We start from the raw sequence: 13549 nt of genomic DNA on the forward strand, positions 1-13549 counted from the left end.
CTCTCGAGCGCTGGTTGGGAGACATGAACACCGCATTCTGCTTCTAGACACGAGATATGGGGAGATATGGGGAGATGCAAGAATCCGCATTCTGCTTCTAGGCCCGCGATCCAAAGGTGGAGTACCCAAAGCCGCCCACGAGGAGGTAGAGGGTCATCGCACCTATGGTGAGCTTGGTAGTGTAACAGACAGCGCAGCAGGGAGGAGTAGAGAAGCAGTGGAATCGTACAGCACATTGCTGTGACAGTGAATGGAGTGTCGTATAGCGCACCGCCGAGGGCGTACAGGTAGAGGAGCAGCATCCGGCCGCGCGTCGGCTGGTACATCTCGTTCCACAGCGTGGGGGTGGAGATCTGGCACGCATACGCCATCGCGAGGGCGGGGAGCGCGTCGAGGACGCCGCTCATGGTCGTGAAGTAGCTTGCCTCGCCCGGGGGGCACGACTGTTCGTTTGCAGACCCGTCGGTGGGGCAGGCGTCGAAGGTGTCGCCGACCTAGAAGCGAGAGATCTCCCCAGATCCCCCCGCCGTCTCTCGGCGGGGCAGGGGGCGAGCGAGTCGCCGACCATGTCCTCGGGCAGCGCGTACAGCACGACGAGGAGCGTGATTGCGATCAGGATGGCGACGGCGATGAGGGAGGTGAGGCGCAGCGCGTCTGGCGTGAGGACAGGCCGTCAGGAGACTCTCCTCCACACACACGAGGTTCCACACACACACACAGAGAGAGAGAGAGAGAGAGAGAGAGAGAGAGAGAGAGAGAGAGAGAGAGAGAGAGAGAGAGAGACGAGCGTGAGGAGGCGCTGTTCACAGCAACGCCGAGTTTGCGAGCTTGGCGGGCTGGTGAATTCTTTCCTGTTTTGCATATGCGGCGCCTTGTTTGTGTACCCCACCTTGCCGCTCGGGTTGGTCTTCGTGAAGGCAACCCACCTCTTCGTCGGACAGTGGCTGAGGCGGACGCGCTGGCAGCTCCTCGGCCACCATGCCGTTGCCCTACCGCAGCGCCCAGGCCGTCAAGATCCAAGGGGGGACGGTGCCGGTCAAGCCAGATAAGCAGGCTCTGCTGGACGGCGTAAAGGCAGCGTATACGCAGGCCAAGCAGAACGCGGATGCCGCCGCGGCGGCGGCCGAGGATGTTGCCAACGCGATGAAGCAGCTGGAGGATGACGAGGAGCTCGCGCTGCTTAGAACCGACAACAAAGCCGCGATCAAAGCCTTGACGGCCGAGGAAGCAAAGAACGCACTGAACATGCTGCACCCGGACACTCTGGACACCGCGGCGGCGCCGATGGGTAACCTCAAGGTCATGCCGACCGACATCCTGCCGTTGGCGTTGTGCGACCAGGACTGGGTGGATGAGATGGGGAAGGTAATCATGGCGGACGGCCGGCCGTATCTCACCACGTACCAGCACGATCAGCTGGTGTGCACTCGGAGCACCTCGAGTGCGGTCTGCTCCCTCCACCCGCGCCACAGACCGGGCCTGCCGATGTCGAATAGGTGCCCTTCTGCATGTGGTGGACCATCTCGCGCTTCCCCGAGTTCCAGGGCCAGCTTGCGGCGAGCGAGATGCCGTGGAAGGCCCGTGCCATACGGCCCCCTCACACGAGTATGTCGAGGCTTTGGCGAATAACTTGTAGCGGCCATCGCCACACTCCCTAGCTCAACTGGCGACCCGTACGGGTCGCCAGCCGATCGTCATCACACCACCACCTTGTGTGGTGTGGAGAAGCTGACGTTGCCTCGCCTTAGGCCGTCCCGGACGACGACGGCCACGTCCTCGGCCGGCCCTTCGCTCCCCAGCCCATGCTCGCCTCGCCGTTCCAGAACTTCCCCCTCGTGATGCCTTGGATGGGCTGCCGCTGCGCGTGGCCCGTCTCTCAGCTCGGCTACTACTCGATTTGCTGGGCGCGCGCGGGAGTCTCCACACTACGCTGTGATCTCATACGAGATGTGATCTCATACGAGCCCCAGTCTCGCACCTCCTGTGTGATCTCAACTCACTGGTGTGAGCGCCCCCCCCCCCACACACACATCCCGAGTTGAGACGTACCGCACACACCGTGACACCGTGCAGTCTCATACGACTCTCGCAGTCTCATACGACTCAAGCCACTCGATCTCAACCCAACCGGTCTCGCCCGGTGACGCTTTCCACGGGGCTACGGGGCTTGTGCGCTTTGAATGCCGTGGGACTCCTTCTAGACGTGGAGTCGCGAGGGTCGCCCCCCCCAAGGTGTATGTGTGGAGAAGCTCCTTATCTTTCCTTACCTTCACAGGCGTGCGGTCTGAGCAAGTGGGTCGCGCTGGCGGTCGAGATCATCATCACCTGTATGGAGCTGCTCTACCTCGACACGCTCCTCCTCCTAGAAGCGGAACACGGAGTCTTGTATTCCAACGAGCGCTCGAGAGGACACGTATCCGGATGCCCCCCGACAGCGCCTCTGGAGAGCCGCGCTCGCTGCGACACCTCATACCTCAAACCGGATGTATTCAGCTGCTCTCACTGTCTTCGTATCCCTCGTGTTCACACGGTGCTCTGAATACTCTGCACGAGGCCGTCTTCCCGCCCCGAGGTTGGCGTGCGTATCCACCGCGTAGGCTCCTCATGCAGCGCTTCTACCAGTACGCGCCCAACTCGCGCTCCTGGGACTACATTGCCAAGCAGCGCTCGCCCCTCACCATCCGCGTCACTGAGGCGAGAGGGGTGGGGGGGCGAGTTCAGGGGGGGGGGGGGGGGGGCACATTGACCTCAGTGGGTCTCTCCTTCCCAGGTGGTGATTGACTTCATCTTCATGCCCCTATTCATTGGTGAGCGTCCTCCCTCTGCTCTTGCACTCTGCTTCCGCTGTCTCCGCGTCCCGTGTGCTCTTACTCCAACGTACCCCCGACCCGCCAGGACTTCTCGCATTCGGTTCCGACTCCAGCAAGAACCTCAACTACTTCGAGACGAAGACGATGTACCGCATCCTGCTGCGCTCTCTATCGACAAAGGAGGCGGGGCAGACCTTTGCCTACTGCACCCTCGTCACGTGGTCTGTGCTCACCGAAATCGGGTCTGTGATCTTCCCGGTGAGAGTATATAGAGGACGGGCCGTGGGCGGATCCGGCCTGGGGACACTCTGGACCCACTCGCCCGGTTGCGCACTGCAGGCGTACATCACCTTTATGGCGCCGGTGATCTTCCACGTCGTCTACTCGGGCGAGGTGCTCACAGACATGGCCAGCTTCATCCTCCTCTTTAATACGATCTTCGAGTTCGAGCAAAAGGCGTGTACCTCCCCGCTTCTTTGCTTCGCCGCCTCCCCGCCTTCTCGCCTCCCCGCCTCCCCGCCTCCCCGCCTCCCCGCGCCTCCCCCGCCTCTCCGCTATCCCAGCGGGATCCCGACAAGCGCGCCACGCGTCCATACTGCACTACGCCCGTCCTACAAGCTACACACACGCACAGACACCCACACCGCTCACCCACGCGCACCGGGCCGTGCACTTTGAATGCCGTGGGGCTCCTGTCTTGTAGACGTGGAGTCGCGAGGGTTGCCTGGCCCTTGCCCCACCACCTTGTGTGTGGAGAAGTTTACCTGAACTGACCTTAACTCACCTCCCACAGGCTCTCTGGCTCGTGCAGTTTGCCGCGTGTCTGACCGAGGAGCAGCGCACCCTCACCACCACGTTCGTGCAAGGGCATCGCGCGAAGGCGGAGATCCGCGCCGTCAACCAGGCGTACCTCTGGTTCGCCTTTATCGTCATCTTCTCCATCTTCCTCACCTTCAAGAGCTGGTTCTCCATCCTCTGGATCTGGGTCGTCCCCTTCTCGATGTTCTACTACACGATGGTGACTCCTCTCAGTCTCCCACACCGCTTGAGTAGTAGAAGTAGGCAACCTTAGTTCCTGAGCCTCTCCTACCGCGTCCTCTCCCCGCCGCGCCCTCTCCCCCGACGCATCCCCCCCCCCCCCCCCCCCCCCTCCAAACAGGTGATCCACTCCGTGCCGTACTGCATGAATGGGTGGACGGCCTGCCCGGGGCACACGATGCCGTGCATGTGCTTGACCTTTGCGCTGACGTCGCTCACCATGTTCAGCCTCTTCATCCTGAAGCACGGATGCTTCATGTTCCCGTGCCTCTGCAAGGAGGAAGTGCGCGGCTGGCGCCCTGTAGCACTTGCAGCCCTGCCACCCACGCCCCACCTCGGCCCAGCCACCTCGGGCCATCTCCCACCTCGGGCCACCTCGGGCCACCTCGGGCCACCTCGGGCCACCTCGGGCCACCTCGGGCCACCCACGCCCCACCTCGGCCCCGGCGGGCGCCTCGCTGAAGCCCTGTCGTGGCGCACACACTCAGCGGTGCCGCCACCTCTTCGCCCCCACCCAGGTCCCCGGCTGGCTCTTCTTCCCCTCCTCCACGGCGCTCACCTCGCCGCTGCGAGGCATCTTCGAGACGTCTTGAACGAAGATTCAGTTAACTATCAATTGTGACAACGACTACTACGACTAGGTATCTTCGACGTCAACCTGTGGTTCTTCGAACGGCCCGTCACGCGGCTGATCGACTGGTTCACCGCAGCCGCGTGGGACGACGACTGCCGGTGGGAGCCGACGGCGAGCAGCTTCAAGTCGCAGGCCTTCATGTGGCGCGTGTGGCGCGTCACCGGCACGCGCCCCCCCTCGGGCCGGCGTCGGCTCTCTCCGCTCGACGCCGCAACGTCGCGCGACTGTTGCGACCTTAGGCATCGGCCCCGATGAGTGCCTCAAGCCTACATACGGCGGCTGCAGCGACCCGTGCGCGCGCCACGCCGCCCCGGGCGCGGGGCGATGCAGCACTGCCAAGCTGACGCCCGCTCGCCTGCGCCGCTCTAGGTGGGAGAGGGACGACACTCTGGCTGATGAGGAGGTGAACGGCGGTTCACTGGGGACGCTCGGCGGCTTTGACAACCAGCGGCAGGGATGAGGCCCCCGGTCGAGATACGTACGGCTCTATGTACGCGTCTTTTCTTTGTGTAGCATTGGAAGTAGGATTAGGGCCAGCACCGCAGGGGGGGGATGACCGTTGTATAGTGTGTACCATTTGGGCAAACGGCGCGATACGAAAAGGCAGGGCGAGGCGGATGGAGAAAGGAGTACCGAAAAGGCAGTGGAGGAGGGGGGGTGGCGGGTGGAGCTGGAGGGACAGGGGTCAGGGCCGGACGACACGAGGGCGAGATGACGAGCGCCGAGCGGCCCGCACAGACCGCAAGCAGACAGCGCCTGCTGGTCATTTCGAGGCATTCGCAAAGAACGCTAGCTACATGGGGAAGGATGGATTGACAATCATACGAACAAAGAATAGAGGCGACGGCAGGTAGGAGCCGGCAGAGGATGCAGTGACGTGACCCCCTCCCCCCCTTTCTCTCACACACACACACACACACACACACACACACATACACACACAGTCACACACACACACACACACACACACACACACACACACACACACACACACACACACACACACACCGCTCACACCCACGCGCACTGGCACGACACTCTCTCTCGCAGCACACTGGCACGACAAGGGCGTGGACTGGCGCACACTAGCACACACATCGGCACATAAAACAGAGGTAGAGGATTCCTTGAAATATGTCCATGTGCTTGACGTCCGCTTGTGAGCTATGCAGAGGAGCAGAGCACGCCGCATGCTCCGCAGCTCATCGTCTTTACTGCAGCCGGCGCCGTCCTTGTCGTCGCCCCTGCTGCCGGCGGCCTCGCTGCCGCCGCCGATAGCAGCTGGCCGCTGCTACCAGCGTCACCGGCGGCACGTAGCCGTCGCTCATCTTCCCTTGGCGTGCCGCCGCCGCTTTGCCACCGCCGTCCCGAGCGCGTCGGCTTTTCCCTCCACGTCCGCTCGGCGTCGTCTGCCTTGGCGGAAGCACCGCCTCCGCCATCAGGGTCGAGAGCGATGGGAGAGAGCCTCCCAGTCCCAAGGGGCAGGCCCGGTAGAGGGGGTGTTGCGCGATTCCAGTCACGGTAGAGGGGGCGGCGCGGCGGCGGGGGTGGCGGCCGTTGGCGGGGACGGCGATGAAGGAGGTAGAGGGAGTGAAGGAGGTAGAGGTTGCGCACCGGTGGAGGGGGCGGTGGCGGCGGGGGACGGGTGTGGCGGCCGTCGCTGCCGCGGATGTGGCGGCGGCGGGGGCGGTGGAAGACGAGGCGGGCGACGCTGATGCGGGCCCCAACATACAGTGGTGGTACCGAAGCCCGCGAAAGGCACGGCGGCGACGCGGCGTTGCAGCTCTCCCATCTTCCCTTTTAGCTCTTCGATCCGCGAGATTGCGTAACTCCTCGATCCGTTTGTTGATCCCGCGCCGCAGATTCTGCTCCGACCCTCTCCCGTTGCTCCTCGGTTAGCGTGGCTCCAGGCGGCACCAATGGCCTCACAATGTGGCAGGTGATGAATACCATGGCGCGCAACAACAAGCGCGCTACTACTCGCCCGAAGAGTTGCGCGAGGAGTATGTGCGAGCTGTATTCGAGAGCTGCGACTTTGGCGGCACCGAGGAGGTGACCACGCTGTGTACTACATTGCCAAGGGCATGGTGAAGGGAGGGCGCGCTGCGGATGACTGTTTCTCGAGTGGGGTGAAGTGGACCGAGTGGAGGCGAGGAGGCGACGGAGTCGACGGCGGCTGGCCAGGTCAGGCAGCGCGCATGTGTTACACCGGGTGTGGGGACGCATGTGACAACGCTAAACCGCGACAAAGCAAGAACCAACGCACTCTCTCATGACAAGTCATGGGATCCCACGACAGCGGTGGTGTGTGTGTGTGTGTGTGTGTGTGTGTGGTGTGGGGTGAAGGGGGATGGGGGGGCGTGTACTAGATTTTTGCGGCAGCGTCTCTTCCCCCGCAGACCTTTAATTGTCTGTCGCCACCCCCAGGGTGCGGTAAATGTTTTTCTTCGCGCGGCGTCTCGTAGTCCCCGGGAAGAACGTCGGATAGAAGCCATGCTCGCCTCCTCGGCGAGGCCCAACTTCCTCCTCATCCTAATGGACGATATGGGGACCCGTGTTTACTTTAAGGCCCTTGCCCTGCGAACGCGCACCCCCGGGGCTAGGGCTCTCTAGCCCGTAACCCGATCCCGATCATCCGGCCCGCTGGGTGCGCTTCTGAGCTCCCCGGCCCTGGATGTGAGGTTGATAACTGCACTCCAAGTGCTCCAAGTGCGCGATGGAAACGTAGTGATCCAAACGGCTCGGCCACCGGCGAGCAGAGGCAAGCGCGTCTTGCATGCAGGGGTCGTCGAGGAGCTTGGACATCGGCGGCAGCCCAAACGCGCCGATCGAACGGAGGACCTTGTCCTCCACAACCCAGCCGCCCTCGGCCATGAGGACGAAGTCAACCTTGTCGTTGTAGGCACGGGACTGGCGCACTGTGGCACTAATACAGGTACACCACGGGAGCCGCCTAAGCGACAGAAGAATTCCGTCGCTCGCGCGGGGGGGCGGGGACGGGGCGGGGGGCGGGGGGGGGGCACGCAGGAGCAGTCAGTCACACACCTACTCCGGCTCCCACCCCTGATCCCACCCCACCGAACAGAAGAAATAATATACGGAGGTCACCCACACCCCGGGCACGGCCGCACCTCGTGCAGCACTCTGTCCGCACGGAACACCGCCAAGGTGTCCAGCCGCGGGATCACCTCAAAAATGGCGAAGTGTGAACGGCGTTCCACTTCGGCGACGACGGTCCGCGTGGGAGAGAAGGATGGTCGACTCCTCGACTTCTCGACTCCGACGCCCCAACTTCCTCCTCATTTTAGTCGACGATATGGGCGTGGGAGATATTCCGTGCGTGCAGGGAGGCAGTACGCTCGTCTCGTGCGAGGTGCCGTCATGGGGCCATCCCTTTGCGGAGATGCCGGCGCTGTCGCGGCTGCAACGCGAGGGGACGCGCTTCACACAGGCATACACGCAGGGCCTGACGTGCTCGCCCTCGCGGGCAGCGCTCATGACTGGGCTCTGGCCGGTTCGCACGACCCTGGGAGATCCGGCGGTGGTGGGCTTGGGGCGCCGTCCAACCGTTGCTGGGTTGCTGCAGCAGGCGGGATACCGGACGGCGAGCTTTGGCAAGTGGAACATCGGCTCCGACACTGTCAGCCCCATGGGAAAAGATCTGTACCCGCCCGCCGGTACGTACGGCTTCGAGACGATTCAGGGGTCAGGAAAGCCGCTGCAGCTCCCTTGTGCGTCGCTCCGCAGCAGCAGTGCGTGCCGCCTCGAACCGCGTCGCTGCGCGTGGAACGGGTCGAAGAACAACGCCACGTGCGGCGACGCCACCCAGCCTGCGCCGCAGGCTGGAAGAGCTCTTAGCGAGGCGCATCAGACGTGGTGGGGCCGAGACGACGCGTTCTTTACGGCAGCGATCGCGTGGCTTCACCGCACGGAACGCGTGGCCCCCCGCCGCCCCTTCTATCTACACGTGTGGCCGGTCACGCCACACAGACCGGTCCCGCGGCGGTGGTCGTGGCTGGCGAAGCGGCTGCTGCCACAGCTCAAGGGCCTCGACGAGACGCGGTTCGGGCAGACGGCCTAGATGCATGAGAAGATGACGCGTACCCCTGCGGCGCTCAGATGGATCACGAAAAGCCCGAATCCTCATGCACCCTTGTCACACTCTCTATAGGCCGGGGATGCAGGAGAAGATCCGCCGGCACCGCAAGGAGTGCTTCGGCTGGTCGATGTTGGGGCGGCGCACGGAGCGGGCGAATGGGACGGGCTCCCCTGAGAGACGGCACGGTGCGGGGCAAATTGCGGGGCACGGGCGAGAGCACTCCATACCCTGCTCCGCCGCCGTCGAGAAGGGCAAGTCGGAGGGGCTGGTCGAGGAGGGGCTCGCGGCGTACTTGGGCGAGCTCTATGGCATGGACCGAGGGATGGGCCGGCTCTTCGCCGCGCTCGACGCGCTCAAACGCACCAACGACACAGTCACGCTCTTTACGAGCGATCACGGTCCGGAGAAGAAGCTCGCGGGGGAGATGGGGTACACGGGCCTCGCGCGGGGCTACAAGACCAGCACACTTGAAGGCGGCATCCGGCTGCCGTATGTGCTGCGCTGGCCGAACGGGGGCGTACCACCCGGCCGGGTCGACGGGGCGTCGGTCATCTCCAACGTGGACTGGCTGCCGACCGTGCTGCGCCTCGCAAAGGTTGCGGCGTCGGGGCGCCGCTGGGGCGGGGACGGAGTGGACGTGCTGCCGCACTGGCTCGGACGCACCGGTGCGCTGCCGCACCGGAAGCCTCTCTTCTGGTCGAGTACGAGTTGGCGAAAGATGGTCGTGCGCGTCGGCCCGTGGAAGCTGACCGGCGTCGAGCGGGAGCGGCCGGCGTGCAACAGCAGCGGCATAGCCGGGTTGCCGCTGCGGCTCTTCACCGCCGCGGAGCTGAACGAGCTGAAGCTCCTCAATGGCACGAGCTGCACGCGCCTCGGCCTGGCGAGCCTCTACCACATAGACCGCGACCCGGCCGAGGAGCGCAACCTACTGGAGATGCTTATCGCCCCCCCGCCGGCTGCGGATGCCCGCCTGGCAGAGCATGTGGCGTCGGCCGCGCGCCGCTGCGTGCGGCTGGTCTCCACAGAGTACCGCCCGCTGCTCAAGCTGGAGGGTGCTTATAGCCCCTTTGGTTCGGTAAAGCGCATGCTATGAGTGTGTGTGTAGTCCGTGCATGTGCATCGGGCATGTGCATATGATATGTGGGCTGTGGCACCTACGGCTCCGCTAAGTCTCACGCGAGGGGGTCGGGGGGCCGGTCACGTGCGAGCTCAAACCTCCATCCTCCGACCTACCTTGCGACGCGATTTAGCGTCTGGGCCAGCCGAAATTCTTTCCGCCCCGTTGCCGCTGCCGCCGCCGCCTTCGCCTCCGCCTTCGCCTGGGGCCTGCAACCATGCAAAGGCCGCACTGGCCGCAGCAACAACGCGCTCCGCCATGTGCCAACCACCACGCAATGCACCAGCAGCACCCTCAGTGGCAGCAGCCGCCGCCGCCGCACGCTCGCGCATACGGCTACAACCAACACGGAGGAGGGTGCCGGGCGATGCCGGGGTATGGGGCGATGCCGCCCAGCTACCAGCATCCTCCCACGCCGCAGTACCTCGGCTACGGCCAACAGTACGCGGCCGCGCCACACCCGTACGGCCAGAGCCCCGCCGCCGCGCAGCACCATGCGCAGCATCCGGCCTACGCAGCGCAGCAGTGGAGCGCGTGCTCCGCCGCCGCCGCGGCCGGAGCCGTGGCTATGGCTGCGGCTGTCTCCGGCGCCGGCGCCGGCGCCGCGTTCGTGCCGCCAGCTGAGATGCAGCCCAAGGAGCAGCGGGCCGCCGCCGAGTTCGATCGGCCAGAGGCGCAGGCGGCAGAGGCGGCGGAGGAGGAGGCGGCGGAGGAGGCGGCGGAAGAGCAGGAGGCGCCGCGCGAGGAGCTGACCGAGTGGAGCGTGCAGCAGAAGCCGTTCGGGGACGAGGAGCAGGACGAGGCTGCGGCGGAGGAGGTCACCTCGCGCCGCCCCGCCGACCCGGACGGCACGACTCGCTCGGAGGTTTCTCGGAGCTTTCTCGACGAGCTGCGCGAGCTTCGCCATGTGAATTAATCAAGTGTTGCTGTATCACTCGGAGGCGCTTCTCGACGAGCTCGAGCGGCTCGGCCTCCTCCGGCCTGGCGAGCTGGTCGACGCGCTCCTCGAGCGGCTGCCGCGGCTGGTGGGGCGGGGCGGGGGCGGGGGCGGCGCCACGAAGGTGAAGAGCCCGATGAGAAGAACACATCAGCATGCAAGTACAGCAGAAGCATGGGTGCTGCGCCCCAGGCGGCGCTCTTCACCTTCGTCACCGGCCTCGGCGCGTGCGGCGATCAGCTCGCCGTACGGTCGGGGGGGGGGACGCACGCGCCGCTGCGAGACGACGAGGCCCTCGCCGCCACCCGCTCGCTGCTGCGCTCCGGACGGCCGTCGCTCGTGATCAACGACGCAAAGTTCCTCGACTCGCAGTTTGGTGTCGCGGCGCGGAGGCGGCTCGGCTGCGCGGCCGGCGGGCTCTTGCTGGCTCTGGTGGCGGAGGAGGCTTCGGGCGCCGGGGGGGAGCGAGACAGCGCGCTCCTCCGGCCGCTCGGCGCTCGCACTAGCCCTACAGTGCACGACTCTTTGACGCTCTCTTGACGGTCTCCCCATATCTGACCGTATCTCACCCCCTCCGGGTGGCTGCATACCACTGTTGTGTCTCGCGTTGCGGGGGGGGGGAGCGGAAGGAGGAAGCTCTTCCCACTCCGCCGTCTCCCGCCGTATCCCCCCGGAAGGAGTTGCCCGAGATCAGGCGAGATCAGGCGAGCGGCCCCCCGAGACCTAGGCGTCCTCGAGGTCCTGACCGCGGCCCCGCTGAGCGCCGCGACGCAGAAGGGCGTGCTCGCCGCCGCCCGCGGCCTGCCCGGCCTCCTCCGGCGCGCGCACGCCTCCTTCAACGCCGCAAAGGAGGCCGCCATCGCAGCCTCGAAAGACGCCGCTGCCGCCGTCCGCGAGTCTCTCCCGGCGGCGACGGCGTCTCTGGCCACCGCCGCCGCCGCGACGGCGACGCCGGCGCCAGCATCAGGAAAGGCGGCGGCCGCCGCCGCTGCCGTGGCGGCGTTGAGTGGGCGCGTCGAGGCTGCGGGCCGTTTGGCGTGGCTGGAGCGGCAGTGGGCTGCCGAGTGGGAGCTGTGGTCGCGCTTGGCCGAGGAGGAGTCGCCGCTGCTCGCGGAGGCGTGGTGGCGGCTGCCGCTGCCTCGTAGGCTGCTGATTGGCAAGGCGGCCGCACTCCGGCGACGGCACGGGGATGACTGGACCCACCGATTACGAGGGCGCTCCCCCCCCCTCCCCTCCTTCTCAGGCGGCGACGTACCGGCTCGCACACGGGCTGCACTTCGAGGCGAGAGCCCTCCCTCGCTCTAGAGGCGGAGGACACGGCTGCTGAGCCCTCACTCTCTCTCCAGAGGGGAGGACACGACTCTAGAGGCGGGGGACACGGCTGCTGAAGCGCGGGGAGCGTGACTGCTCTCAGGCGAAGCTGCGGCGGAGGCGCGGCCGGGAGACGGGCTACGCTTTTCTCCGCGGCGGCGAGGACGCGCAGCTCTACGTCGCCGCGGTCGAGGCGGGAACCCCGCTCGAGGACCCGCCTGTATTTCTTTGTGGCACTCGGGTTTCGTTTCTCACAGGCGGGAGTGCCGCTCGAGGAGCTGAGCGCCGCGGGGCGAGGCGGCGGCGGCGGCGGCGGCGGCGGCGGCGGCGGCGGCGGCGGCGGCGGCGGCGGAGGCGGTGGCGGCGGCGGCGGTGGCGGCAATGGCGACAACGACGGCGACGGCGACGGCGACGACGGCGACGATTTTGGTCGCGATCAGGGGCTGCGCGAGGCGTCCATCGCCGCAAGCTTCAACGAGGCGCTCAAGGACGACGACAGGACGGCCGCGAGCACGGAGGAGGAGCCGCCGCCGCCGAGCAGCGCCGGCGCGCCGCAGGCGCGCCCACCCGCGCCAGCGGGCGCGGGCGCTGGCACAGCGGACAGCACGAAGTGCAGCATTCTGGCGGACGACGTCCCGCGTGAGGGGTGGACGCTCGTCGCGGAAGCTGGCCAGCCGTCGTATTACTGGCACGCCGAGTCTGGGCTAACTCGATGGGAGCCGCCCCGCGCCGCGGCGGCGGCACACGCGACGGCGACAGAGGCGCGAGGTGGCGGCGGCGGCACAGAGGCCGGCGGCAGCACCGACGCGCGCGGCGGGTGGACTCTCGTCGTCGAACTTGGGCAGCACCCGTACTACTGGCACGAGGCGAGCGGCGAGGTCCGCTGGGAGAAGCCGGCCACCGCCGCGGCGCCGGCCCCGGCTGATGGTGGCCCCAGGGCCGCTGTCGTGCAGGGCGGAGGCGCGAGCTTGCCAGACAAGGCGACGCCCCCTCAGCCTTCACAAGAGCCGCTGCCGCCGCCTCAGCAGCTCCTTCCACCGCCACCGCTACGCCCTCCTCAGCAATTTCTTCCACCACCGCCGCTGCGCCCTCCGCACATGTCGATGCGCCCTTCGCTCTTGCCGCTGCACCCTCCGCAAATGCCGCCGCGCCCTCCGATGCGACCCATGCCCGGCCCGCCTTTTCGACCAGTCCCCGCCCCGCCCATGCGACCGATGCCCGGTGGCTTGCCCTTGCGCCCGATGCAGTACTTGCCTCTGCCTCCAGCGCCCAAGCGCCAGCGGCTCCCGCCGCCGCCGCCTCCACCGTTTCGAGCGGGTCCACATCTGCCCTGAAAGGCGGCGGGCTGTCGCCCCGCGCACGGCGGCTCTTTAGACAGCTGACCGGGCCGCCCCGCGTACTGCTGAGCTCTCGCTCTTGATAGCATTGATGAGATTAGACCGCGCGGAGGGCTGTGGAACGACAAAAAGCAAGCGTTTTTAAAAAAGCAAGCGTGCTTTTAGCCCCAACCACTATCTCCACAAACGCCCTCCCTCCCTGGGCGCCGCCACCAGGACTTGAGGACCAGCTTCTTGGGGGTCACGTGCAGGCCGTTGTGAAAGAC

General features: G+C 66.2%; 4 protein-coding genes across 4 annotated transcripts; 2 read left to right on the forward strand and 2 right to left on the reverse strand.

Annotated features, from left to right (window-relative positions):
• Positions 1-97: 97 nt before the first annotated feature.
• EMIHUDRAFT_199709 (hypothetical protein) lies at positions 98-862 on the reverse strand (the record flags this gene model as incomplete). The annotated part of the gene is made up of 4 exons (XM_005793742.1): positions 98-162; positions 272-494; positions 566-654; positions 814-862. The coding sequence occupies 4 exons, from the start codon at positions 860-862 to the stop codon at positions 98-100; spliced, it is 426 nt and encodes a 141-aa protein (XP_005793799.1).
• Positions 863-875: 13 nt separating this feature from the next.
• On the forward strand, positions 876-5084 carry EMIHUDRAFT_433347 (hypothetical protein). Its single transcript, XM_005793743.1, has 15 exons — positions 876-913; positions 935-1419; positions 1497-1577; positions 1749-1904; positions 2276-2352; positions 2598-2694; positions 2771-2807; positions 2896-3068; positions 3150-3266; positions 3604-3828; positions 3970-4131; positions 4367-4421; positions 4490-4645; positions 4722-4773; positions 4852-5084. The coding sequence occupies exons 2-15, from the start codon at positions 979-981 to the stop codon at positions 4940-4942; spliced, it is 1920 nt and encodes a 639-aa protein (XP_005793800.1). The 5' UTR covers positions 876-913; positions 935-978; the 3' UTR covers positions 4943-5084.
• A 5579-nt stretch (positions 5085-10663) lies between these two features.
• EMIHUDRAFT_351330 (hypothetical protein) lies at positions 10664-11403 on the forward strand. The gene has a single exon (XM_005793744.1). The coding sequence runs from the start codon at positions 10810-10812 to the stop codon at positions 11173-11175; it is 366 nt and encodes a 121-aa protein (XP_005793801.1). The 5' UTR covers positions 10664-10809; the 3' UTR covers positions 11176-11403.
• Positions 11404-12685: 1282 nt separating this feature from the next.
• On the reverse strand, positions 12686-13426 carry EMIHUDRAFT_351331 (hypothetical protein). Its single transcript, XM_005793745.1, has one exon. It carries the CDS (start codon positions 13370-13372, stop codon positions 13004-13006), a length of 369 nt encoding a protein of 122 aa, XP_005793802.1. The 5' UTR covers positions 13373-13426; the 3' UTR covers positions 12686-13003.
• Positions 13427-13549: the final 123 nt, after the last annotated feature.

This window comes from Emiliania huxleyi (assembly GCF_000372725.1).
Source record: "Emiliania huxleyi CCMP1516 unplaced genomic scaffold EMIHUscaffold_10, whole genome shotgun sequence".
NCBI lineage: Eukaryota > Haptophyta > Isochrysidales > Noelaerhabdaceae > Emiliania > Emiliania huxleyi.